The sequence below is a fragment of the Falco peregrinus genome, chromosome 7, assembly GCF_023634155.1.
Source record: "Falco peregrinus isolate bFalPer1 chromosome 7, bFalPer1.pri, whole genome shotgun sequence".
Classification (NCBI taxonomy): Eukaryota; Metazoa; Chordata; class Aves; order Falconiformes; family Falconidae; genus Falco; species Falco peregrinus.
In genome coordinates, this window is record NC_073727.1 from 1,388,029 (window position 1) to 1,413,662 (window position 25,634).

Consider the following 25,634-nt stretch of genomic DNA (forward strand, 5'->3'; position numbering starts at 1 on the left):
CTGGAGAAGCATAAGATGGGAGCATTAGTGGCAATTATGAATATTCATAAAATATATATTTATCTATATATTAAACTTCTACCCTCCTGCCTCATCTTCCCAAGGGAGTAACTTCTGTCCAGGTATTTACTTGCCACAGCAAAGAACTCTACAGCATGCACAAGATTGAAGTAACTACATAAGCATTTAGAAATGTTCAGGAAGAAACCAAATGTCATTAGAACAAATGACTGCAATCACAGAATCTGTATTTACACAGTAATAAATAAATCTCAAGACTCCTGCAAACTAGTACATACCATTGTGGTCTTTTACCTTCAGGGCAGTCACGTGAGCCAGCTAAAGAGCATAAAAACAATAATATTAACTAGTACTCCACCCATAAAGATCTTACTACATGTAAAATGCAACTAATTTTCCTTATAAATTGGTTTTAAAAGTCCATTACAGACATATTTTTAGTGATCTGTAAAAGAATAAAGGAAATCCTAGTACACAACACAATTTTCTTTCAAACTTCAAACAAAGATTGCAATGAAAGCTCAAAAACAAACTGAAAATATTCTTACTGAAAGCACAGAAAATGTGTTCAATAGTAGAAACACACGGAATATAATTTAACATTAAGATGTTAAGAAGTCTGAACATTAAATCTTTCTTTGTCAAATGTTAAGACTCCTTGTTTCCAATCAAGCGCAGGCACAGGTTTTATAATGTAGTTATATACTGAGATTGGCCCTACGCCTGGCCTGATTCTAACTCCCTCACTCCATTCAAATTCTCTCTCCAAAAAAAAGGAGGAAAGCAAGTGATTTTAAGTTAAAAGAAACATAGTTCTTGGACCAGCCAGGTGCTTCCTTACTGAGGACACGAATCTCAGCTGGGTCTTCAGTGGCCCAGTCTCATTCCCTGACCCCACCTGTCAGACCACCCTTCTAGAAGATATAAATAATGAAATTTATTCAAGTTGTAATGATGGTGCAGAAGTACTATTCCAGGAATTAGCTACTTGTTCTACTTGTACAATTTTTAAAGCTTGTGCTCTCCCAAACTATCTATAGTTACTCTAAAAAATCTAAGCTTTATACACACAGCATAACACACTAGCCAAAGTAGCAATACCTTCAATAACTGCAGCTGATCAAATGTGAGTTCTTTGACTGCAATCTCAAACAGTTCCAAAGGCTCCGTATCCAGTTTCTTCGAAGACAAAGAATACATAATTAAGCACCACTGAAAACTAGAGAAAAGCCTACATGCTTTTGATATGGTAGCATTAAAGGCAACTGATATTTTCTCTTTTATCGATAAAGATATATTATAATACAAGATATCATTTGTAAGCAAGATGATCACTTTTCAGGAGACAACACAGGCACGCAGAAGCATAAAACAGCTGTCAATTTGAGAAAACAGGATTTGGTCTTTCGTGCAAGTCAGAGGCTTCAATGTTCTTTCTTCAGAAAAGGTTAGCACATTTATTCTGCAAAAACTTGACAAGTTAATGTATTCAGGAAAAAAGTTTGCCAGTAAAGAAATGTATCAAAAAATACTCTAAGGCAGTTCAGTTCAGTATGGTCTACTCAATGTCCCAGAAATGAGTAAAAAAAAGACAAATGTCCTGGTAAAACAGACACACACACCCTGCCCCCAAAACAAAGATAAAAAAAATTCTTTTAATCCATTTTTCACTCCCCCTCTTCACTATAAAGAAATTTTTACTCAACAAGACAATACTGGTTCAATATACACTGAACATATATTTGCCTTAGTTGAAGTTCCATTTCTACAACTGTCCATACTTCTTATAAATTGCAGTATCGCAGTAGATGAGAGTTTAACAACGCAGGCTTAGTGCCAAGAAGAAAGAGAGAACTTAGACTTAGGTAGAGCAGACTGCAAGATATCTTTGTTTTCACTGCCAGACCAGAAAGGAAGAAAACTAGAACAGAACAGAGTCCAACCTCTTTGCAACTGCTGCTCAATGCAAGTATCGCAGCCTCAGTGGAGAGCATGCAACAGACCAGGCAGGAAAGCACCAAAGTGTTTTCCTTCTGCCTGTGGCTGTCTCATTATTAAGGAGTGTAATGGCACTTTATGAGAAACACTCAATTATTATGCTTCATAAACTCTCAGTATTTAAAAGGTGTTGTGACAGACCGTTCAGAGCGCCCTTCAAGGAACACTTATCTCTATGCACGAGTACCAGTACTGTTCACTGCTGCTTATGTCACTTTACTCTTGACTTACAAAAACAGCAGAAAAGAGGTTTTGGTTGAAAAAGAATGAACAACTGCAACCTCATGAGGTAAGCAAGGAAAGGAACAAGAAACTTGCTTTCAAGAGCTATTTTCCTGCTCATACAACCTCTGTCTTAACTCCTTTCCTTCTGTTCCACCAAGCAATCCAAAAGCAGTTCCTCTTATCTTGTTGGGACAGTAAGCGAGGCTGAAGTATATTGCTCACTTCACTGTTACAACACTGAGCAAAATGCTGTAGTGAAAAAGGATTTTCCACTAGAAAAACTAGTGGAAGCCAAGCCACTTATGACTAATCAAACTCCATAAACGAAGGAAATCCTTGTTTCTTCCACTTTTCTGCTTTCCATCTACTGGCCACTACTGGGAGACCAAATAAGGTTTATTTAACCTAAAAACTTTTATTAGTACGTAACTGCCTAAGAGAAGTACACATTTAAGTATCAGCAGGGGTGAGAAGTCATGCTGAAAATCATGCTAACCCCTCAAAAAAGAAACAAGCAGAAGTTCTCACTCTGACAGTCTGAGTCCCAGCGGTGCTAGTGAATCAGTGGAGTTGTCTAATTTTTTCTTCCAAACCATAAATTTAAAAAATGGTATAAAAATAACTACAATGTAAACTTGAAGTCTCAAACTGTGCATCTGAAATGCTGTTGCTACAACATCAAAAGAAAAGCTCAACTTCTCTACTTATGCACACAGTAATGCTGCATATTTAGTCCCATTCCATCCCTTGATTCTCCAGAATTATTTCTACGAGCACTTGGTATTTTAGTTTCTGCAATGGTCACATTTAAAGATAAAATACAGGTATCTTAATCTTTACCTTTTTCATGGCCATGCAACATGTGAGATCATGGTAGACAATAGGCACATGATCTTTAGAAAGATGCACATCAAATTCCACATATGCTGCTCCCTACAGAAAATTAAAAAACACACAGAACAAAACAAAATCCATTGACTCTTTATGCACAAGGACTACTGAACCGCAGATAAGTTGTCAAGTATTCACAGGTCCTGGACATCAACCAAGTTGAATGCAGCTGGCTATTATCAGTTAAATCATACTCCACAATGGATTACAAATGGGGTGGGGGTGGGGGGGGTGGAAATCTTAGGGGAAAGTATTTTAATTACCATAATGCGGTTCTGAGATATATAGATATAGGTATCTTAATCTTGTAAACCTTCTAGTAACATTCAAGCACTGCAAACTTGATTTCAGAGAAAGACTAAGACAATGTTTTCAAACAGATACCTTTGCAGTGCCCTTCCTCCCTCTCCCCCCCCCTCCCCACCAAGAGACATGGGATCACTACAAACTGGCAAAGCTTTAGCAAGGCACTCCATAGACCGAGGAGCTTCTGGAGTCACTAGTGGATAACACAGTAGTAGTGTGTTATAACATGTGCAAGAGCAGAAGCAGCTGCATCTGGTACTCTCCTGCCCTTTTCAACTGTATGTTGTTTTCTGTTAAGCTTAAAAGGAATAAAGATATTTCTGATAAGCTTAAAAGGAATAAAGGAATAACGAGTTCCAAGCACAATCTTTCTGAAAAGAGGGAGGGCCAGAAAGAAAGAGATAAAGAAACACACAAAGCCTTTTTTTTTTTTTTAATGTCTGTAAATCATGCCTTTGAAAGTCCTCCAAGAATACCATACATCAAATTATCATCCTGACTTGCCCAGTCTTTTTTCAATCAGTAGAAAAAGAAAACAGGGCAGGCTTTTTTCAGCCCTCTTCTCAGCAGAAATATTTTAGAGTGGTAGCTTTCAGCCTTTTCAATCTGCAAATAGTTGAAAGTACTCTTCTGGTGATACTGCTGACAACTTTCATAGTGTATTTCTGCCACAATGTATACTTCTGATGGTCCTTTTAAAAGCTATCTATACACCTGCAGCATCCACCCAGGAATTAAGAACTATCACAAGGATAATGTAGTAGCTGTTTTCTTTTCCTCTGCAGTCAGTACATGTTCCAGACACTGTGTTCAAATTACACTTACTCCCAAACCAGACAAAGCTTTCAGCTCTGACTCATGGGGAGTACAGCACTCCAGAATCAGAAGCCAATAAGCATAATACTCCAGATTCTGGTCCCATCCCTTTAACAACTTCAAAAGATGTTTGGTAAGAATCTGCATTACTGAAGATGTACCTGCAAAGCCTTAGGAACCCTACAACTTAAGCAGCAGGTGATCTCATAACAGCATCTTTATGTGTAAAGCTGTAACCACAGCTCTTCACTGCGAGAAGAGAAGCTAGGCAAGGAACCTCTGAATGTGCTTCTGAGTCCAGCTACTCCGCTGCAGGATGTCACTGGATTGTCTAGATCAATCTTACCACAGATCACTTCAGTGACTAAGATTATGGGAAGGAATAAAATTGACCGCCTCAATCATGGAATTTAAGCACTTGAAGCCAGTATCTCCCAAGTTGAAAGTCTCATCTTAGGATTCCAAGTCTCCATCGCAACAAGCACTGAAGCAAAGGATTGTTTTATTCTACCAGCTTGGCATCCAAGTCTCATTTTTGGACACCAACTCTAGGTACTCAGCAGTCCCTGAGCCACCTCAGAGAATGCTGACCGACTCTAACAGAGCCAAGATTTTATTCATCTGTTTGAAATTCTTCCACCCCTATGTCTCTGCAGGGTTGAGATTAAGATTTTCTCTGTATTAGACCACCATCAGAACATATTAGATGGAAGTTTTGATTTTCTTTAAGGAACTCAAGAATGACAGCCTAATCTAACTGTTACTTCCCTTCCTCTCTCTCAGGGAATCTCCACAGTGATTTGATGCAATTTCATACCAGTGCAATTACCATTTGTTGTATTAAATCATGGAAACTAAGCATACAAGCCAAGATAGTTTTAACTATACAAGTACTATATGCGTGCAAATGTGCATACATACATGACTAGCAGCATTCCTCAGAGAGGCAATAGTATTCTCTTGAACTTTAGCAAGTCTGAAATAACAGCAAAGAAAAATGTTTTGTTAGATGCAGCATAGCACAAAAGTCCACTGAAACAAGAGAAATACAAATCACAAGTCTTTATTTTAAAGAACACCCACATTTGATATCGAAGTGACTTAATCATGGGTTGTAGCTTTTTATTTTAAACTGCCCATTTCCTCAATTGATGTCAGTGAAACTAAACATAATCCCCTCCTCCCTGGATTAAAATGTAAATCAACTTACTTAGCTGTTGTTGTAGAATTTCCTGCTCCCCTGTGTCCAACATCTAGAGTTGTTCTTGGTTTCCAATATTTTGCGTATGAAGCCTTCATATCACAAGTGTATCCCTGGATCGGCTTAATAATTATGTAGTCCACTACAAGAAAAATACCAGTGCTTCATATGTCAACAGATAATGGATGACTGAGTAAAATTAGCTACATCTTTTTGCATCAACTGTACCTCTAACTTTTCCAATTGTCTTCCTTGGATTTCTGCTCATAATAGCAAGTGTAAGAATTCCAGCACTCTTTCCGAGTTCTGCAATTGTGGATGACAGGAGGCAGGCAGAACCTACATGACCTGGGAGCACATCGCCTTGTACTACTTTTTCACCTAAATCTTCCTAAAAACAAAACAAACAAAAAACCAAAACACCTACTGTTACATGTAGGTGAGAATTCTAAACAAACTCTTTCTTGCTCCTCAGGAAGATACATACAGGCACTGATGTAACAGAAGTTTCTTGTGTGCTACAGAAAACACTAATTTCAGGCTAAAAATTGTTTAATGTAACAGCGTGTGGCAGTTTACTACCAGGAATATGAAATTCTTAATGGAAATCGACAAAACTCATGTACATTTGCCTTTGAAAACTCTTAGCTTTTCAGATGAAAATTGTATGCATGAAACAGTCTGTATTCTAAAAAACTCAAGTTGTGATTAGAACCAAGATGAATTGGAATAATACATATGCTTCAAATAACTTTGTATTTTTCTGCAGGGAAGGAGGAGGGCCACTAACATGCAGAATGTGCACTTAACCATAGTCAAGTTCAGAAACCATGTAGCCGCTCTACGATTATGAGTGTAAATGATTTTAAGGGTATTTTTAGTCCAAAGAGAGAATGCTTACAACTTTCTTCTGCGTAAACAGTATGAAGAGACAAAAGCTGTTTTCTTAATATTCCAAGTTTTTTTTTAAAGATCTTCCAGGGAAATTAAATAGAGTGCAAAATAACATATGTAGTAGTGAGAATTCACAAATATCCAGTTTTAATTTGTACTAGTCAATTCAGAGAAATCTATTCTGTTTCCAATTTTAAAATTAAGATCAAATAATTGTAATGTAACTAGTTCATATACACATTGTTCAGGTTCAAGAAGGATAAGCAAACCTTTGTTCTGGTAAAAGATAAAAATCAAAGCCAACCTAACCTAACTGCATGCAGTACTGCACACTAAGGTTTGTGTCTAATTTGCACTAACTTCTAAATAGGTAGAAACTGCAAAACTTTGTGCCATATCGAGAAGACTCATAAAACCTTTCTGCAAAATGGGGTGGTAGCCAATGGTCTCGTAACTTGTTTTTGCAAGTCCAAAAGATCAAGAATATCAGGCAATAGCACTATCCGAACAGTGAAATCTTCACGGTAATTGACTAGCTCCCAAAGGCAGACAGGAGTTGCTTCTTCAGGGTGAAGAGACATACCTCAAAAAAATCAAAGATTAATTCCAAGTTATCAGGCTCCATGGTTTGTATTGTGTATTCTATCCATCGATCTGGCTGCAAAGCATAACCACAGTCTGGCTGAGAGTGTCGACATTTATATTCGTTGTTACTTATTAAGGAGAACTCCACAGTGTTTGCCATTTTCTGAGGGACAGTAGGGGATGTTTTCTCTTGGCCTTCTTCATCATCCTCATCTTCCTCTAGGCCTTCTAGAGTCAATTTTACTCTACTCAACCAGAAACACAAAACAAATGGTTAAGTCACAGCAGTGTCTTTGGAAACCCTGAAGAATTAGAAAGAAGCTTGAGCACAAGCTCATACAACACAAGAATTCTTCTCACCACCACCACCATCGACAGGACAGCATTGTGTGCAGTGGGCCCTCACAGGAGTCAAGAGCTTGCAGCTGCTGTCTAAATCTTATTTTGGTCAGATTCAAGTGCTCAAGTCACTTCTAAAACTGGAACTTGGGTAAATGTGAAAATTGTACTAGTGGTCTGAGAAGCAGCACTCCAGCAAAGCAACGTTTTGGTCTGCCACACAGCCAGCCTTTCTCCACAGACTGACACCCATAATGCCAAAAGGCTAATGAAAAAACGCTGAAAATAGCAGTAATCGCCAAGGCTGGCTGCTGGTAAATGCACACACACAACTTGAAGTCTCTCTGAACACCGATTAGGCAGATGAATGTATTCTATTAGGCATAAATAAGATAGTCTGAAGTAATTAGTAAGTCCCTTGAGAAACCCTAAATGATCATTTAAAAGTAAACTGAATGCAGTTTCTGAAAAATCCTGGACTGAGAGGAATAAGCCTCTCAATAAGACTCAGAATTCATTGTTATTATACAGAGCAAACCTTCCACACAGAATTCATTATGCCATGTGTGATGGAAGCATATACGAGTAATCCAAATCCCTTTCTGAATTATCTAAGCAGCAGATGGGATAGAGTTATTTAGTTAGATGCCAATTCACTAGTAAAACTGAATCTGTACCTCAAACAATTACAGTCATAAAAATTCTTTACACCAAGTCCACATTCTTAATACCCTCATAAAAAAGTTACAACACAGATGCTCCACAAACTTGACAGTGTCATAGCAAGTGACAGTTACAGAAACTACCTGGGCAGATCTAGTTTTTTTACGCAGCAAGTGGAACACAGTAAAACAGTATCTTATCTAGTGAATGCAACCAGCTTAACAAGTTTTGATTTCAACCATCTAATTTAGACAAGGATGAAGCTTCAGAAATTGCTCTCTCTCTACCTACTATAACACACAATGAATAGAGAACAGGACATAAGTATTAACTTTGACTGAAGAATGTTGTATTAAATCAACTTTCCCCTCATCAGAAGAGTTGGAACTTTTGGGGGGGGGGGGGGGGGGGGGGGGGTTGGGGGACAACAACAAGTGTCAGACCATCAAAATACATTAGCAACTCCCAGGTTAACCAAGTGATCTGTAAATCACAGAGAGAGCAAGCTCCAGATCCCAGAAACTCAAGGGGGGGAAGGAGATCAAACACTCAGGGCAATAGCGCAGTCCTCAAAACATCAGGACTAAGGTACCTGCTTCTGTCAGTCAACTGTATACTTATAATAATGCCTGCTTTCTGAGACACCTCTGCAGATAAAAACAAACTGATCTAAACAGCAACAGAAGGGATTAGAGAATGCTGTTCTCTCCACCATCTACGTTGACTAGAAATCTGTAATGCAGTGGAGAGTTAACCATATATTAAATGGAGAGGGCTGTTTACTTTGGTAAGGAGAAAAAGTAGTAAGCAACAAAAAACCTGGAAGCCTTCTCCCTTTCCCCCAACTTCCGTTTCCATTCTGCTCTTTCCAAGAAGTTAAGAACAAAGAAGAAAACTCTGAAAGTAACAGCATAAAACTACTTCAGAACACTACAGTTCCAGCCAAGAAACAGGAAACACCAAGGCAGGTATGTAATAAGTATTTGTGAAAGACACCTGTTACCTACTGCTTAACTTGTGGTATCACATCTGATTTATACACATTCAATAGCTTAATAACTATTAGAAATGCAAAAGCTGAAAAGCATTAAATCAGCAGCAAAGCTAGAATAGTTTTGTTTGACTGTCTGTCTTCCTTTGTTAAAACAGGAGAAACTTCTGACACTACATTAACAATGAAATGAGGCAACTGAAACACGCCACCGATTTAATGTTATCATCATATTTTTACAAAGTGCTTAAATACTTGGAAATTGGCCTGATAGTACATGCCTATTAGCAACCCAATATTAATTTAAAGGCTATATTAATTAAGGAAAAAAAGAATCACTAGTATTGACAATTAACACAAGATAAATTGCGCACTAAGATGAGCAGGTTCTTACCTGAACCTTGATGTTTTAAATTTCTTCTTAGATATCACTACAGGTGGTTTCTCAGAATAATGTAGACGCAATCTTATTTCTGTTTGACACGTCAGCCACCCAGCATCCACAGTTTCAATACCATCTAATAAAAATCAAACAAAAAGTAAAAGACACTTGTAACAACTTATTTCAGGGAGATCTAGATATTTTAATATACAAAAATATAAATACAGTTCCTCTGACACCATCTTCCAGACAATCCTCTTATCACCAGCCTTATTCAATAGCACATCCAGAGGAACTGCCGAGCACATCCTTTCACCTGTCTTTTCCCAACTACCCAGAACAGACAACAGATACTGCAGTTGTTTGCTGGCTTTTAAAAGGGGATTAAGTAGGAACAATGATCCTTCACACATGACCTGTCTGCAGGACAGCACGAAGTATTCCAGTGTTAATTTGTGGTATCAAGGACTAACTTAAGTCTCCAAAGGCAGATATAACATTCCCTTGTCCCGGGATCTCTCAATGCATGGAATACCACTGACAGAAGCTCTGAAGATCCATACACAACTGGAGATTCCCTGTTTCTATTGAAATACAGGTGTTGAATTAGCTCATCATAGTCAATGCCAGTAAAGCAGTGTAAGTCTGCAGGACAGGACAGAGGAAAATCCTCAACCTCACCATCACGACAAGGAGAGCCTACAAGCAGAATGGCTGGAAAGCACAAGCTGTCAGACCAGGTGCTGAAGCAGACCCCGCAGTTTTGAAGAATTCCTAGACAAACTCATCATTCAACGAGGATACAAAGAAACATGGAAAAGCTTTAAGACATGAGACATGCCAAAGAGTTACCTTGGGTGCCACAGGATTGAGCGTTAAGCGAGAGGTGGGATAGAACTGCCAAAAGTGAGACACATGCACACACGAGAACATGAGGGTTGAGCTTATGAGAGGTTTTGACAGTCATGCATCTGACTGAAGAGGAAGGTTGTATACATTTAGGGTAAGTGATAATATTTTTCTAGAGACAAAGAGTTTTTTCAAAGGCAAAGCTTTAGAAGAAAGTTAAATCTATTCCGTATTTCCAAAAAAACATGTTCATGACCTAAAGCTCACAAATTTCAACCTTTAACACCAGCACTCTTAGAATATTTCAACTCTTCCTAGCAGTCTCTTATTAATATTAGATGGGATTATAGCTTAAGCGTGAATTCACAATGCTGGATACAAAAAATCCCCAAACATATAAGCAGAGAAAACAATCACTTAGCGGCAATTCCTGTCAAAACTTAGTATTTCAAATATTTTTCAACTACAATGCTTTATCTTGTTAAAATTAAATATGTGGTAAAGAGTAAAGGTCAATATATCTCACTTACTACGGATTCCAAAGTATCCATCGTCAATAGTAATTTCATTTTCTAGAACCAGAAGGAGGGGAAAAGAATGAAAGAAACTAATTAGTATTCACATTATAAAGAATCATTGCCAAGTTAAATTAATTCTACTTTTCCACTTCACTTCTAAAAAGTGTATCTAAAAAAAAGTAGGAAAACTGAAACAAACAAAGAATAAGCATGTTTATTGCAACCTTCTATAAAGCTTTTTCCCCATTTATGCTTTTTCTTAGTTTCTGCAAGACAGACCAAACAACACACAAAATGCCGTAAGATGTTTTACCTAAAGTAATCTGAACTGAGAAAAGCAAGAAGGTTGCATAATTTCCTAGTTTGATGCAGTATTTTGCTTATAATATTTAAATCCTACTGGGATCTAAGATGCTTTTCTTATTAGTGTCAAAGACATTATAAAGTTTCTTGCAAACATACAAGAAAGCTGCCCTCCTGCACATTTATAGGTAAAGCTTCTAAATCAAATTAGTCACAATTAAAATGCTTATTCTGCCCACGTGACAGAAATCAACCTAGGATGAAATACCCAAAACACTCATTTCACACTTAGATTTATCCTTACCCTCTCCAAAGTCTTAATATCTGAAATCTTAAGGCACTAAGTAAATTCACAGCATTAACAGAATTGCAGTAGTCCAAGCACACTAAATATTTCTCAAAACATAAATCTTAACAAAATTTTGTGTCTACAGCCATTAATCCTATTATTTTTTTTCTAAGAATAAAAATTGAGGGCAGGCCCATGATTATTAACCTCAGGCAACAATTTAGGATCATAATGACCAAGCACTAACATCCTGGTTTTGCTGCATTTTCTTAAAGACTGCTTATGAAGGGTTGAGTATTACTTGAAGAAGAAAAAAAAAAAAAAAAAATCCTAACTGGAACGAAGTTATCCAAATTTAGAGATGAAGTCTAGACCCTAACAGAAGTTAGGCTGCTTCCCTAACCAGTTACTGACAAATACAGAAACAATCTTGTTACAGCAACAGAAACACAACTAATTCAATTGAAAAAAAAAAAAAAAAAAAAAGGAGAAAAAAAAAAAAAAAAAGGAGTGGGGGGGACACAGGGGGATGGGACGACACCATGATCACAGAACTATTTGTGATTAACAGTCTCTTTAATACCAGCTTGTTTCTAAAAGACATCTTTTCAGTGCATCAGAAGGTATTTAATAGATGTGAATTCCTAAGTGTGGAGGAAATAACATTTTTCATATCCTAGAAAAGACAGCGCATAAAACATGCCATACCATAGCAGCATGAGAGATCTAAATTGCAAGCTACATTCAAAGGTTATTTCACTCACTCTTAAAAAACAAACTTTTCCCTGTTCAAAAAAGCATTAGGAACTTGTATGCAAGTCTGCATGCCACCTTCTCCCTCAGCAAAGTAGGTTTCTGCTAAATTGCCAGGTAAATAAGACCATTCGTGTTTCTATCTACGTTAATCCATTTACTCAAAGAAGCCTAATTAAAATTTTTTGCATGAAATATTAGTTAAATAAAAACAGCAGTGACTTCACACCCTCCCCCTCCCCACATTTTCTCTAAAAAAATAATATGGATCCTTAGTCTCAAAGAATTAAACTTACAGAAAATTATTACAATTCCAAATTAATAAAAAAACCAACCCACAATCTTAAGGATAGCAGCAAAGAATTTAACATCCACTCCATTTTTAAGCCACTTATTTATATATACATATATTTTGAGAGTAAGGCCCATGTTGTGCAAAGAAAAAGTTTATACCTCCAACACAATAAATTTAAGTATTTTAAAACTATAGTTATCAATCCCTCTACACCAATGTGCAGCATATTAGCAATCTTATGCATATGCCTCAAACAGATGCAGTTGATGCCCATACCTAAAGGGGTAATTGATCGTGGTTGTAGATGAGTCTCCCACGTGTGAACTATGACTTCGCAGGGACCATCGATAGTCTGTAATTTAAAAGTTAAATGTCTGCAATAATTTCTTTTGTTATATCTGATTTTCTACCCATGAAGCTGTTTGGGATGGTTGTGAACTAAAATTACAGGTTTAAGAAAGAAAAAGAAGAAACAGAGTGGGACAGAGAGAGAGCGTGAAAGAGAAAGAAAACAGATCAGGCTCGTTCGTTACCCCTACAACTGCTGACGACGCCATCTGATGCATCAGGCATACATATGACAAAACTTGTGACAGGGTGGAGAAGTTACATGGAATTATTAAACCTTTACTGCTTACAGCTACTCCACTGGACTACTTCAGTTTCATTCTGATACAGAAAAACAGTGTCTCTGAACTCATTAAGAGTGCTTGCTTTTTTAAGATACTACAGCAACAACTTACAAAAAAACATATCTCACATCTCGAATTTCAAATAGCACTCAGCATCTACTCATGCAGTTAACAGTTGCAGGGGTGGGTTCTCCTGTAAAATTTCCTTAACTAATTCAAAGTCTATAAAACACAGTTATTTCAGTTATGGTACAGAAGAGCAAATTATTTACCATTTCATTAAAACATAAATACTTGATCCAACTGGCCAGCAGTGAAACTCCGGCAGTCTATTCCATTTGGGACAGGATAAATTAGATTCTTGCACCCACACAAAAAAAAGTTACTGTCCCTCAAAAGATTGTATTTGTTGATAAACATAGCCAAGATTCAGACAGATAATCAGAACAGTAACTCAATCTCTTCTTTGAGAACGATTGAAGTTTGAAATGGTTTTCTAGGTTAAAGCTTTTAGGTAGCCACTGGCCAACAACAGAAAGAATATGCTTGATTCCCAGCTCAGTCACCCTAAGAAGTTTCCCTGAACATTGCATGGTTGTTACTATCGGTCAGAAGAACCACTGTCAGATAGCTTCAGAGTTTGTCATTTTGGTGTTTTGGACCCAAGTAACTCGTTTCCAAAAAGACTTGCTACTATTGCCAAAGCAATAGGCCAATTTGTCCCAGTACTTCAGGTTCTTGTTTAAACAGACTTCACATCAACAGGGACATCCAGACAGGTGTCAAGCTCGGCAATATAATTACACAGTACCATAAAGCTTTATCAACTTACAGCTTACTGAATAAATTCTTTAACAACAGATGGGATTTCTTGAAATACATCAAACACACACATTTAATCACCTATGCTTTCGGATGAGTTAACAGCCAACACCAAATAAAACCACTCAGTAAGATGGGTTTGCTCTGTGAATCTTAGCTAAAAGCAATTCAGGGGCATCTATACTCAAGAGTTGTGTCAGAATAAAATACATATACTTAAAAGACAGAATGCATGTAAATAAAAAAAGATGATACTATTAATTTCAGTTTATCCCTGTTTCAGGGCAGCTTTAACTCCCATCTTCTCACTGCTGCCACAATTATCACTCTTACGGACTTCCAGAAAAACAGACTATGAGAAGTTTCTTCCCCCTTCTCTCACACTGGCGTGTCACAGTCCCAGTTTCCGAGGCTGAACCCCGTTTGCCAGCAGGGAGGCTACCATTCACTTCCCAGCACCACGCAGGCCTGCAAGCTCTCCAACAGTGACTCCCATAACACATATAGAACCTGTAGCTTTGCAAACCTGGGGAACGCAAGTCCGTCCCAACACGGATTGAGCTGTTTTCTGCAAAAGGTAAGCAAGGTTTTCTTTGTAGAAATCCCTAACGTATTGAAATACCAATACCAGTTTATGTCTTACACTACTGTAACTGCACATTTTAATTTTAGGTTCTAAAATTATGAATGAGAATTTGAGTAACATTATCCTAACAATAACAGCACACCACACTGGATACATTCAGCAAAATTTCATCCCCTGAAAGGAATATGGTGGCCTGATTATGCATGTAATCCCTGGAGCCCTCAACACTTTCCACACTAAGAGCCAAGCACAGCTACCTGGAAAAAAAAAGGGCAATGGATCAGAGAACAAGCACAGATGTGACTGACAAGCCCCCTCACAATCCCTGCTCAGATGGTGTTTGTGTTCATTTAAATAATGTTTTAATCACATGTAACAGAAGCCATTGTTATAACGAGGTTAAAGTACTGATGTAATTTCAGTGGCATATACTGACCACATCTGAACAACAGCCCAGTTCAGATCAGCCCATAGTGGAAGTAAATTATGTGTCATCAATATTCATAAGATGGTAATAATGTTACCTAAAAAGTCAGCCTCTTCTAGGCCAGTCTTAAAAGGGCACACTTGTAAATCTCATGTGAAGCAACCCTGTGGGCAGTACACCGAGATTATAGTAAGTGGCACTGCACGGCACAGATCCCTCTCCACTAACACAGAAAGCTGTATTTTTTTAATCAAATACATCAAAAAATACATTGCTTGATTCATTTGTAGCTGAACATATGATGCAATTTTAAAGCTCTTAAAGGACATTCAAGAATTTCCTTTAAAAATCAAGTCCTTTTACATTGTCAGAAGCTGGGAGGTCCCCCAGTAGTCATCAGACACTTTTAAAAATAAGGGTAAAATGGCTACGTAGCCTAATGTTCGAGAGGTTCAAAGCAGTCTGGATGCACCATCTGCATGAAGTGCTTGGGTGTTCAGTACAACCATAAAAATGAAAGCACTTCCGTGGATGTTTAAATGATAATTTAGGAGGCCAGTTCCAAACTTCCTGATCCAAGGCAACATAACAGAGTAGGCACTAGGAAACAAAAATATCATCTTAAAAACACCACGTTAACTGCATTTACTCAACTGTACTTCTCAAAAGTAAGTTTCAAGAATATTAATCTACTTCAAGAACATGAGACAGCTAAATTAATTGGAATTAACTTCTGATGCTGGATTTCTGACAAAAATCTCTCTGGATTCCTGTGCCATGCAAAAGACAATAATTAAGCACAAAACCAATCAACCAAAGCCATTCAGCCAGCATGACTAACTTTGTAAGGCAATACAGCAAACACAAGTCACTTGCCAAGAAGCCCTGAGCTAAGTAAAGATTTTATAGCTGTAGTATTTCCATCAAGTTTAACACACAATCTGCTATCTCAGCGCAGTCACGGCAGCGGTGTTCCTTTCTTATTATCAGGTTAACCATGGGTTATTAGTCTAGCAAAAGCTTTTCTAAGGCATTCCAATATTAAAGAAATTACTGAGTCTAGACCCAAGTTTCCAGGCACTAAATGGATTTATTGACATTTTGGAAAAGTAAATTTAAGTCTAATTTGAAACCTCTATAATTAAGCAATATTCTCACAAGAGTGAAAAATGTTTACCAATGCAGTTTTAAAAGTCCTGCTGCATGCATGGATAACTTAGTTATTTCATACTTCCCTTGAAAGAAATAACCCTAAACATGCATGCTTATTTACTGTTGGAAAAACAAATACAGAACATGGCTTAACAGAATGTATTTACCTTACTAAGGTTTTCAAATATGCATCATGCAAACAATACATACAAAAACATTCTCCTTAAAAATATGATACGGAAGACTTAAATTCCAGACTAGAGGGTTTTGGTTCCCACCTTTTGTCATTCTCCCCCAAACAAACAGAAGGTATATGTAGAATAAAACATGGGAAGATCCTCACAGTAAGGTAACTGATACTAGACTATGTTTAAGAAAAGAACAAACTTTGAGCAAAATAGTTTAAATTACTGTCTTATTTCATCAAGTGCATGTATTTACTTTTCTTTTTAAAATGCTTAAGATGATTCTTCAATTATCATTAAAACATTTAAAACACAGTAAAAGCTCTTGAAACGCAGGAACCAAGACTTGCACCAATTTTATAGTAAAATGTCCTTTGTATATACATGTATTTGTATTCCTACAAAAATTCTACGGATTTCAATATATTAAGTATAAAAAAAACCCACTCTATTTACATAACCACAATCACGCTAACACCAAAATGCTTCAGTGCAAACAAACCAAACTCCCTGAGACATTGTACTATCCTTTAACAGAGATCAAATGATGACTTTTTTTGTTTAGAGAGAGGTGAGAAAAATACTTTCCTATTTGTTTTTTTCCAAATTGTGAATTATTGTATCTATTTTCACATCTAGCCTATAGCAATATTTTGGATGAGAACTATCGTTGCTCTGTGTAAACATGTATCGCTCCCAGCTTTGCCACCATGTCCATCTCCAGCATCTTCAAAGATGCAGTTGATACAGAAAGGCACAGCAATTTCAGCTGGATCTGTCTTCAGAATGATTTACTCAATTATGTGGTGTCAAATTCACATATTCAGACTTCAATATATATTTAAGACTACACATGTATTTAAGTTATCCTACTACAGACCATGACACAAAATCGGGCTGATATAAGAGGTTAACAGTGCCTGAGGGATCATATATCACAAGCCTATCAAATTTAGCAGATTAATCACATGCAATGCCAAATGAAAAAAATTACTGAAATAAAAATATTCAGAATAATGTAACTTAGAAGTCTCTTTTCCTTATCAGAGTTTCTAATGCTAAAAGTCCTCCACATACTGTCTCATTTGCACTATACTGTGCATTACACTCATGTCACAATGAAGGGAACCTGCTTTTTCATTGTTCTTCAAAAAATTTACAGAAAGAGGGAGAAAAGACTGTACCTGTATTTCTCTTCTTCAAAATACTTTATGTTACAAGAAATACAGTCCTGGGCACTTAGTAAGTACAGGCTAGACACTGCTAAGTGGATAACCACGTACCCTAGTAATTCACATTACTTTGTTTTGTAGGGTGGTTTTCTTTTTTCCTCCTTTATATATATGCTGGTATTCCATAAAATTTATACTTACCTTGGCAGACTCTGCATCACACGGTACATAAAGCGTGCACGATACAGAGCACCTACTTAAAAAAACACACTCACCAATACATATCGTAAACTTTTTCAAATGTTAAAAACAGAAGTTGTTGTCTATAAGCACATTTTCTGCCAATCTGTTCTCACTAAGTGTGCTTTTTCTAGTGTGCTACTGATTACATTTTGAGCTTATGGGCATTTGCAAAAAAAAAAAAAAAAGTATGAGTCCCATCAGAGTTGCTAGGCTGTAAGAACTGATCTACTTTTGGCTTCAGTTTGACCTCAGAAAAAAAAATCTGTTATTAGCCTTCCCTTCTTTTGCCTCAGAATAACAATTTAAACATCAGTTTCAGATTAAACTATTTCACATGCTGTAAAGAAAAAACAGAATTGTGTTTTATTTGAAGTTATCGTCCTTCACTGAGATGACAACTCTGTCAAATACTTTCAGTGAAAGAAAGGCTAGTCCAGCTGACAAAAACTTAACACGCTCTTGACAGTAATTTAAAATATTTAAAAATATTTAAAAGATACAGATGAGATGATTCTGTAACTCCTTTGCACATTTAGCTATGGCCTTCATAATATCTATTTCAAAGAACTAAATCCCAGAATGGTTAGCTACAGGATTATTAATACAGTAAGACAGCAAAGATAGTATTAAATGGGTTGTTTCTTACAATTATTACTTGCTATTTAAGAAAAACAGTCAAAGAGCAGCTGCTTATTTTCTCAGCTTAGTCCAACTTTTTTCTGGATACAGTCTCATCCCTAGTCTGAAGAACTCCCCGCTTACCCTAGTACAGTTTTTACAGACCAGTATACTGCCATATACATTCAACTCACATGCGCCTTTGACATCAATACCTCTAAAAACACATCTGTGTGTCTCTCGGGTTTTCCCCCGCCACCCAAGTCATGCAAATACCTATATACAAACCTAGAGAAAACACTGGGATGCCCCATTCCTTGCTTCACCTTTTCACTCCAAGAGATTAACATATGTTAATTATGCAGCACAAAAACTAGTTAATATTTCTCGTGCTTCACAAAAAATATCTGCAGTAATTTTAAAAACTGTAGATTAGGCAATTTTAAATACACCTGCTCACACTAACCATTTTTCTCCTGCTATTGCTTGCTTCCATGCTACAGATCCTTGACCTGCTAAAGTCCGTGTTCAATGGTAACTGTCAAAGTCGTTATAGCCTCACTATAACTAATGAGAATTCACTGTATCATATAGGTTTTATAATAGCGTCAGGCATTTCATTATCACTGGAATTTTTGAAACACTAACACTGGTACAAGAGAGAAGACAATTTAACAAAAATAATTAAAAGTTAACAGCACACAGTCATGTCTTTCCAGAAGTGAACTGCTTGTATTTCCACAAATAGTTGAATGTTTCATTTGTTGCAATTTGGGATTTATTTCTAATAACTCAAGTTTAACTCAGAAAATCCTTTTTACTTCAAGTAAGGGATTTTTTTTACTAGGGATGAGCCAACTTAAAATAGAAAAGGTTGTACATACCTTAGGTTCTAGGAAGTACCCTTTAAAATACCGGTACCGAACAGGAACTCCTCTAAGAAGCTCTACAGTAGCTTTCCATAATTGACTGCGGGAGAGGGAAATAACAAAACAGTAAGTGATATTCTAAAATAAGATTTAGTGTATTGCTGCAATAAAAGCTTTTACAAGGTAACTTAGCAAAATGCACAAAGCACAATAGGTATTTAAAACTGAAATTACACTTTCTAATCTACAGGTCTGAAGTGCTCTGTAATGGAGCAAGAATTCTCAACCTCATTTAACAGATTGGGTAAACATGATGAAATAATTCCGGGACTCATTCAAGCTCACACAGCAAGTCACTGACAGGAGTATAAATACAACCTGCAAGCCCTATTTTCCTGCATCATACAAACAGTGATAAGCAGGGCACCATTTTAAGAAACCGCTGAATTTCCCCACTGTGTTTAAAATTTCTTAAAGTGCACTCACGTTTGTATACTCACAAACAACTTAACACAACTCTCATTTTAAATAATCTTCTCCCCATCTCTTTATAGCCACAATAACTTGACTAGGTTAAAAAGAAAGTAAATGATATAAACATCTCCTATAACTTGCTGTATAGTTATGGGACTGAGAATTATCTATAGCAGTGTTTCAAAATGTCTACAATTAAGGTACTGAAATATGCCAGCCACAACGCTAGAAGCATCACCTGTAACTAGAAAAGGCATACTCAAACATTTTTTTGGACACATTCCTAAGCCTTCAAAATTTTCAAGGGCAATACAAGAAATTCTGTAGAGTTTTACTAACGGTATGAGTAGCTCAATAGTTTACAAACTCAAAGCCAGAATAAACATTGCTCCAGAACTCCAGCTGCTTCAAAGAAAACAAATAAAAATCCCAAAATCCTGACTTACCGATCATCAGTCTGAAGGACCACTGCAGCTTGTGGATTCCAGTTTCCCAAAGCACTGCAGCTCCCGCATATAGCAAAAACCTCTCCTAAAAAATCCCAAACAAATAGAAAACACAATCATCATTACTCAAGCTTATATGGAATTAATAAGTACACCCTACGCTGTCAAACCGTCAAATATGTTAAAAACATACACCAGAATCACCCATCTAAGCTTCCTCTTTTTGGTTCATAAAGGATTTTTCCCCCACCCAAAACTACAACAGCGTTTTCTTCACCATCACAAGGATCTCACTGAGAGAGGAAGTACTGACAACCGCCCTTAAAAGGGCTGGCTTCCAAATCATCCTGCAGTAATACTGTTCCTTTTATTACCCCTTTTTTTTTTTTAATAGCTTTTACTAAGCCAAATAACATAACTTGAACTTCAAAGCCTGAAATAACAGTTTTGAAGAAGTCTTTATCCCTCTAAAACTGTCTCAATTTTTTCCAGTTATACAGGTTAATCTAGTAAGAGATACCACCAGAACTGCTTACGAAAGAAATCCCTGCACACCCAGGGGTTTGAAAAAATCTACAAAACCCAGGAATTAAATAAGATAATTTGCTCCTAAAAACAGCTTACTGAAATTATTTGAGAACATCTTGAACCACGATCCCCTTTTTTTATAAAAATCTTTTGTTCCAATTCATTTAAAAAATAAAAATCAGCCTTTTTGTATGTTCACTGTAAGCATACAAACCAGCTGTACGAGTATACTAACTATGCAACTCACTGCACACAATTCCCTAGGTCAGGTGGTCTCCCTTTTCCACACTCTACCAAGCTACATTATGGTTTGTTTTTGCAGGAAGGAGATAAAGGGGGGAGGAAAGACCACCTGAATACCACACAGTTAGACTTTCTGACTGGAGATTTTAAAGAAGCTAAAATTCTTTCAATATCTCTTTAAAAGAGCAATATTTAGTACAGCTTAGTGCATATATCGGCCAACCTCTCAAGTGCCATCTAAATTACACTCCTCTTAGTAGCAGCTAGCTAGAGTAATTTTCTGGCCTTTTTTAAACAACTGTGAACATTCTCCGAATACTTTATTGCTCTGCAAGGTACAACATACAAAAGGCAGCATTTAAACAAGATGCACAGTCACCCTTCAAGTCACGCCAACAATTACACTGCAAGGCTGAATCAGGATTTATAAAATGCTTCTTAAATTTTCCCAGGAAAGGCACAAGCAAAATGCATGATAAACTCCAACTGTCTTTTCAGAGGCAATTTAAGCTCAGCAGGCTTTTGCTTGTTTTTTTGTTTTAAGTGCAGAGACCATCCACTTCTCCCCCTCCCCTTGCTGAGGAATCCGATGCTGAGCTGCAGTGAGGAAGCTACTCCAAGTCTTCTGCCCAGCCTCACAGCTTGCAACAGCCTCAGGGGTGTTGCAACCTCTCTGCTTGGGCCAGCTCTGTTGAAACAGTATGTTTGTATACAGGTGGGAGCTAGAAGCTCCATTTTTTGTTCCATAAAAGCTAATATTTGGCCACCTAACTGCCTCTTGGAATGGGACTGTGTCCTGACGTGGAAAAATTACTAAATTTGTATTACAAAATTAAAGAAATTTTAGGGTAAAACTGCAGCTGCTACTTCCAGGATGGAATGCAGTTGGTACAAACAGTATCTACTCCCAGGCAGTTCCCCAGGCAACATAACCTCCAACCTTAGCACCTGCTAAAAGGAACTGAACCTGAACAGGGGTGGAATGGAGTGAAGACTCTGAGGGCAGGCCCTGTTGGAACAGGAACTTGATGGTATCATGTATTGACAAACTGCACAGCAGCTGTCAAGCGAGTGAGGTAAGAGAAGATGTTGGCTGTTAAGCCAGCAACTGTGGCAAAACCCCTTTTCTTGGATGAGCTTTTCTCATTATGATCTCATTGTAATACCAAAACACACTACATCTCAAAGCTACCCTCTTCCAAGGTACAACCACCCCTCACTGAGCATGTGCTTTGTATTTTTTTATTGACCATCCCTTTAAAGGTAAAGCGAGAGAATTTTACACCTATGAGTAACAAAAGTATGTATGCCTAGAGTCACTCAACCTCCATCTAGAAGTAAAGAAATAATACAAAAGTCAGGAAGGGAAGAAACTAGGGAAGACTCAATCACAACTCTTGGAATCAGTCAATGGGCCAAACCCATCTTCTCCCTCACAGGAACATCTATCAGGTAAGAAAAGTACTATGATCTATGCGCATTTAATGATTTAATAACTCCATCTGGCTTTTATTTGTGATTACATTTTGTGTGTATGCTATTTCACACTTGTTCTTGCAGTCAGTGTACTATCAACAGCAATCTCGAACCTCAATCTGTCACAAAATTGTACAGTAAAAAATTCTCAGGTAAGATCTGTTTTGTGTGAGTTTGCAGAAACTTGAAGAATTGATTTGACTAGTGAATCTGTCACTGTGAATCCCTGAGTAGAGCAGTCAAATCACCCTCCGACACAGTGTGCTATCCAGCAGTCTCTGTAGCGAGCTCTGACAGGCTGGTCAGGCAAAAGGGTCTCATGTTTTCTGGGACATTGACAGACTAGGTGAACATACAGGCTTGGAGGGGAAAACCTCCCCTTTAATGTGACACCTGATTAAGACCTACAGAAGTTACAGCCAGTAACCAGTGACCCTGTTCCTTCTGCTAGGATAAGGCAGAAATTAAACACTCCGTGTCACAAATACGTAAAAGCCTACATCAATGTGTCAGGCTTCATTACCATTGTTGACTCCAGAAGTGGTTTGGCTAGAGGGACTGAGTCAAAGCATCATTCCTATACTGGTAATGCCCTTTTATCCTGCCAGCGCGCCTGGAATCACTGGCTTTGACAGCGATGAGGACACAGGGAGCACATTAGCACTCAAAGTGGGGATTCTTGTCTCCTCAGCCAACTACTCGCCCTGGTGATCTGACAAAATCAGTACGTGACATTTCTAAATAAAGCGGTAATTTTGCTGTTTGTAGAACTGCTGATTATTCTGAAAACCTACCTCTCTTCTTTCAGAAGAAGGCATGTTGCTACTGCTGCATCTCAAAGCTCTTCTCCCCAGTCAGGAGCAGTAGTATCAGTATCGTCATCACCAGAAGCAACTTTCTGTATCACCTCTTTATGCTATACATATGGTAAGTATCTCCAGGTGATTCTTTGTAACCAACCACTGAGGCAGGATCTAGCTCTCCCTAACGCTGATTTTTGTTGCAGATACTAACAGAAAAAGTTAACAAATCCAAAGTCAACTTTACTAGTGACAGCACCATCACATCGGTGCAAGCAACAAGAAGTATAGCTTGCAATACTCCATTGATTAGCTACACCAGTGCTTCAGAGCCTCATTTGATCTAAGGTCAATTTATTCTTTAAACTCTTCTCCAGAATGCTATAAAAAAATATGTCTTACTAAAGACTTCATATCCACATTGTGTGTCAATGTTCAGTTCCCAAATTCCCAAGCAAATGGGAGAAACACAGGAAAGGTCTAACATGGTGCAGATGTCAAAACTCTTGAAATGTTTTTATCATTTTTCCCCCCAACTACAAGAGGCGCCTATGCCATCTGGTATTCGTCTGTAACAGGAATTTTGCCAGTCTGTACATGCTCCACATTCACCTGCCTTTGTCAGGCAACCACCAATTACGTTTTTGGTGATCTTCCTTCAAAGTTCCTAAGGATGAAGGTCAAAGTAATAAGCACAATTTATCAATACTAAATCTTGGTGTTCTACATGACATGACATCTTGTGTTCCCTATTTAGATTACAGAAGTTATTTCACACATTTTTGCACAGATGGCATATCGAATTAATATTGTATATTCTTTCTGTCCTTAATTCCCACTGGAAGTCACATCTTGTTATGGAGAACCTTCAATAGGGATGCAGAGAGACTAAAAAATCAGAACAAACATGTCAATGCATGCCTGACTATCATGATTCAGAATGTAAACACTTGTTTCCGTGGAATAAACTAGAGACAGAATACTGATTTTAAAACAATCATAACCATTTCAGTCAGCATCAAATTCTCAAGCACGCTATGAAATTGCTGTTTGAAGAAAAAGGTAAACATTTTTATTCCCAAATTTAATTTTCAAATTCCTATGTGAAATTTCTTATTAATGTACTTTATAATGACTTATTATTTTGATATTAGAACTGATGTGTTCTTTTACCTCTGCAGAAAACAGACAAGACAGCCTTTGAACATCCTTCTATTCAGTCATTGTCTAGTTAAACCATAAGAAAAGGAGAAAGCATGCTTTGGGTACCTGGTACTGACGGTCCTCTTACTTCAAAGGTGACTTGAGAAGAGGTCATACCTGCAGAACTTTTGTCTTAGGATAGCTGAAATCTCCTATAGTGAAAGGAAAAAGATACTCCATTTCAGGAACAATACATCTGTTGCCGTCTTAAGTAAGAGGAAACACAAATCCCACCACTTACAGGGAAGCAAACCACTAGTGAAGTTACTGTTTCAGTGAGCAGTAAAAATAGATGGCTCTTTAAAACCAGCAGCAGCCCCAGAAAACAGTATCCAGCTGAAGAAGACATCACAACAGTAGCACAAGAAAAAGACTAGTAAACGAAACACCATATGCAAGTAACAATATCACGCAGCATTCACCAGTCTTAAGCTGAGATTTTTCAGAAACCTCTGTTTTGACTAATTTTGCTCCCCAAGAGGCCACCAGAAGTTTTAAGACATTTAAGATTATGACACTTGGCAAGCAGCAACTTCTGACTGTCCCAGCTATGCTATTCTTCAGCATCCTCTTCAAAACACAATAGAAGTTTCACAGAGAAGCACTACCACCTTGAAGGAAAAAGGGGAAGAACTCATGACAGATGACAGCTCTCTGCTGTCGCAGGCAGTGAGCTGTTCATCACTTTGGATCTCCTCCCCTACCAATAATTGAAGCATTTCACATGGAGCACCAGCAACTGGAAGTACCGAGCAGTCTTCCAAACACCACAGCAGGAAGAGACTGCCTGTAGCCAGGACAGCAGTTCAAGAATTGACCCTGTTCAACTTCCTGCCCTCCTCCAGTACACAATAACTTGATGGAATATAAAGCTGGCAAAATCCCACCCCTCCCATACAGCAGAAACACTATTGACGTAGCATGCCCTTTTATATTATTTGTGAAAGTAGTAGTCATATCAAAGTCCAAGTCTGGATGTTGCCAGACAAACTGTCATTACCCAAGTACATTCCTTTGGACATGGGCTGCAAAATAATCATACTAATGCTATGCAGAATTAACTTTGCAATGCTCTCAACTAACCATTTTCTTTATGTCACTGTGGGTTGTGGTTTTGTTTTTAAACCAATGAAGTAGAATGTTTTTATTGCTGTTTCTGAACAGGACAAGAGCACTTTATTTCAGTATAATGTTGCTCATTGATCCTTTAGTAACAGCTTTAATAACAAGAAGAAGAACAAACAGCACTAGAGAACAAATCTACCTTTCGTTAGCTCTACTACAAGCCTTTGCCTTCAAAGGGCACAGGGCAGTTTTAACAGATGCCTTGAAAGCAAGAAAAGCTAATGGAAGTCAGACACCAAGGGCTGGCAGGGGAGGGGGAAGCTCATAATCAATCCTCATTCCTCCCAGGCAATCAGAAGGTTAGTTAAGGTCTG

At 37.6% G+C, this 25,634-nt stretch overlaps 1 protein-coding gene across 6 annotated transcripts in view; it reads right to left on the minus strand.

Moving 5' to 3' along the window:
• The window catches only part of GPCPD1 (glycerophosphocholine phosphodiesterase 1), a 46,735-nt gene that overhangs the window by 13,789 nt on the left and 7,312 nt on the right, over positions 1-25,634 (minus strand). For all 6 annotated transcript variants that reach the window (XR_008748054.1, XR_008748053.1, XM_055810070.1 and 3 more), the window contains exons 2-14: positions 24,262-24,347; positions 19,946-20,030; positions 19,041-19,125; positions 12,596-12,671; positions 10,692-10,733; positions 9,325-9,448; positions 6,936-7,182; positions 5,687-5,849; positions 5,468-5,600; positions 5,179-5,233; positions 3,085-3,177; positions 1,123-1,200; positions 300-339 (exon numbers count right to left, since the gene is read on the minus strand). Coding sequence is in view for 4 of the 6 variants with exons in the window: in XM_055810070.1 (XP_055666045.1) it covers positions 300-339; positions 1,123-1,200; positions 3,085-3,177; positions 5,179-5,233; positions 5,468-5,600; positions 5,687-5,849; positions 6,936-7,182; positions 9,325-9,448; positions 10,692-10,733; positions 12,596-12,671; positions 19,041-19,125; positions 19,946-20,030; positions 24,262-24,310 (1,270 nt within the window). In the remaining 2 variants the exon portion in view is untranslated. The remainder of the gene's footprint in view (positions 1-299; positions 340-1,122; positions 1,201-3,084; positions 3,178-5,178; positions 5,234-5,467; positions 5,601-5,686; positions 5,850-6,935; positions 7,183-9,324; positions 9,449-10,691; positions 10,734-12,595; positions 12,672-19,040; positions 19,126-19,945; positions 20,031-24,261; positions 24,348-25,634) is intronic.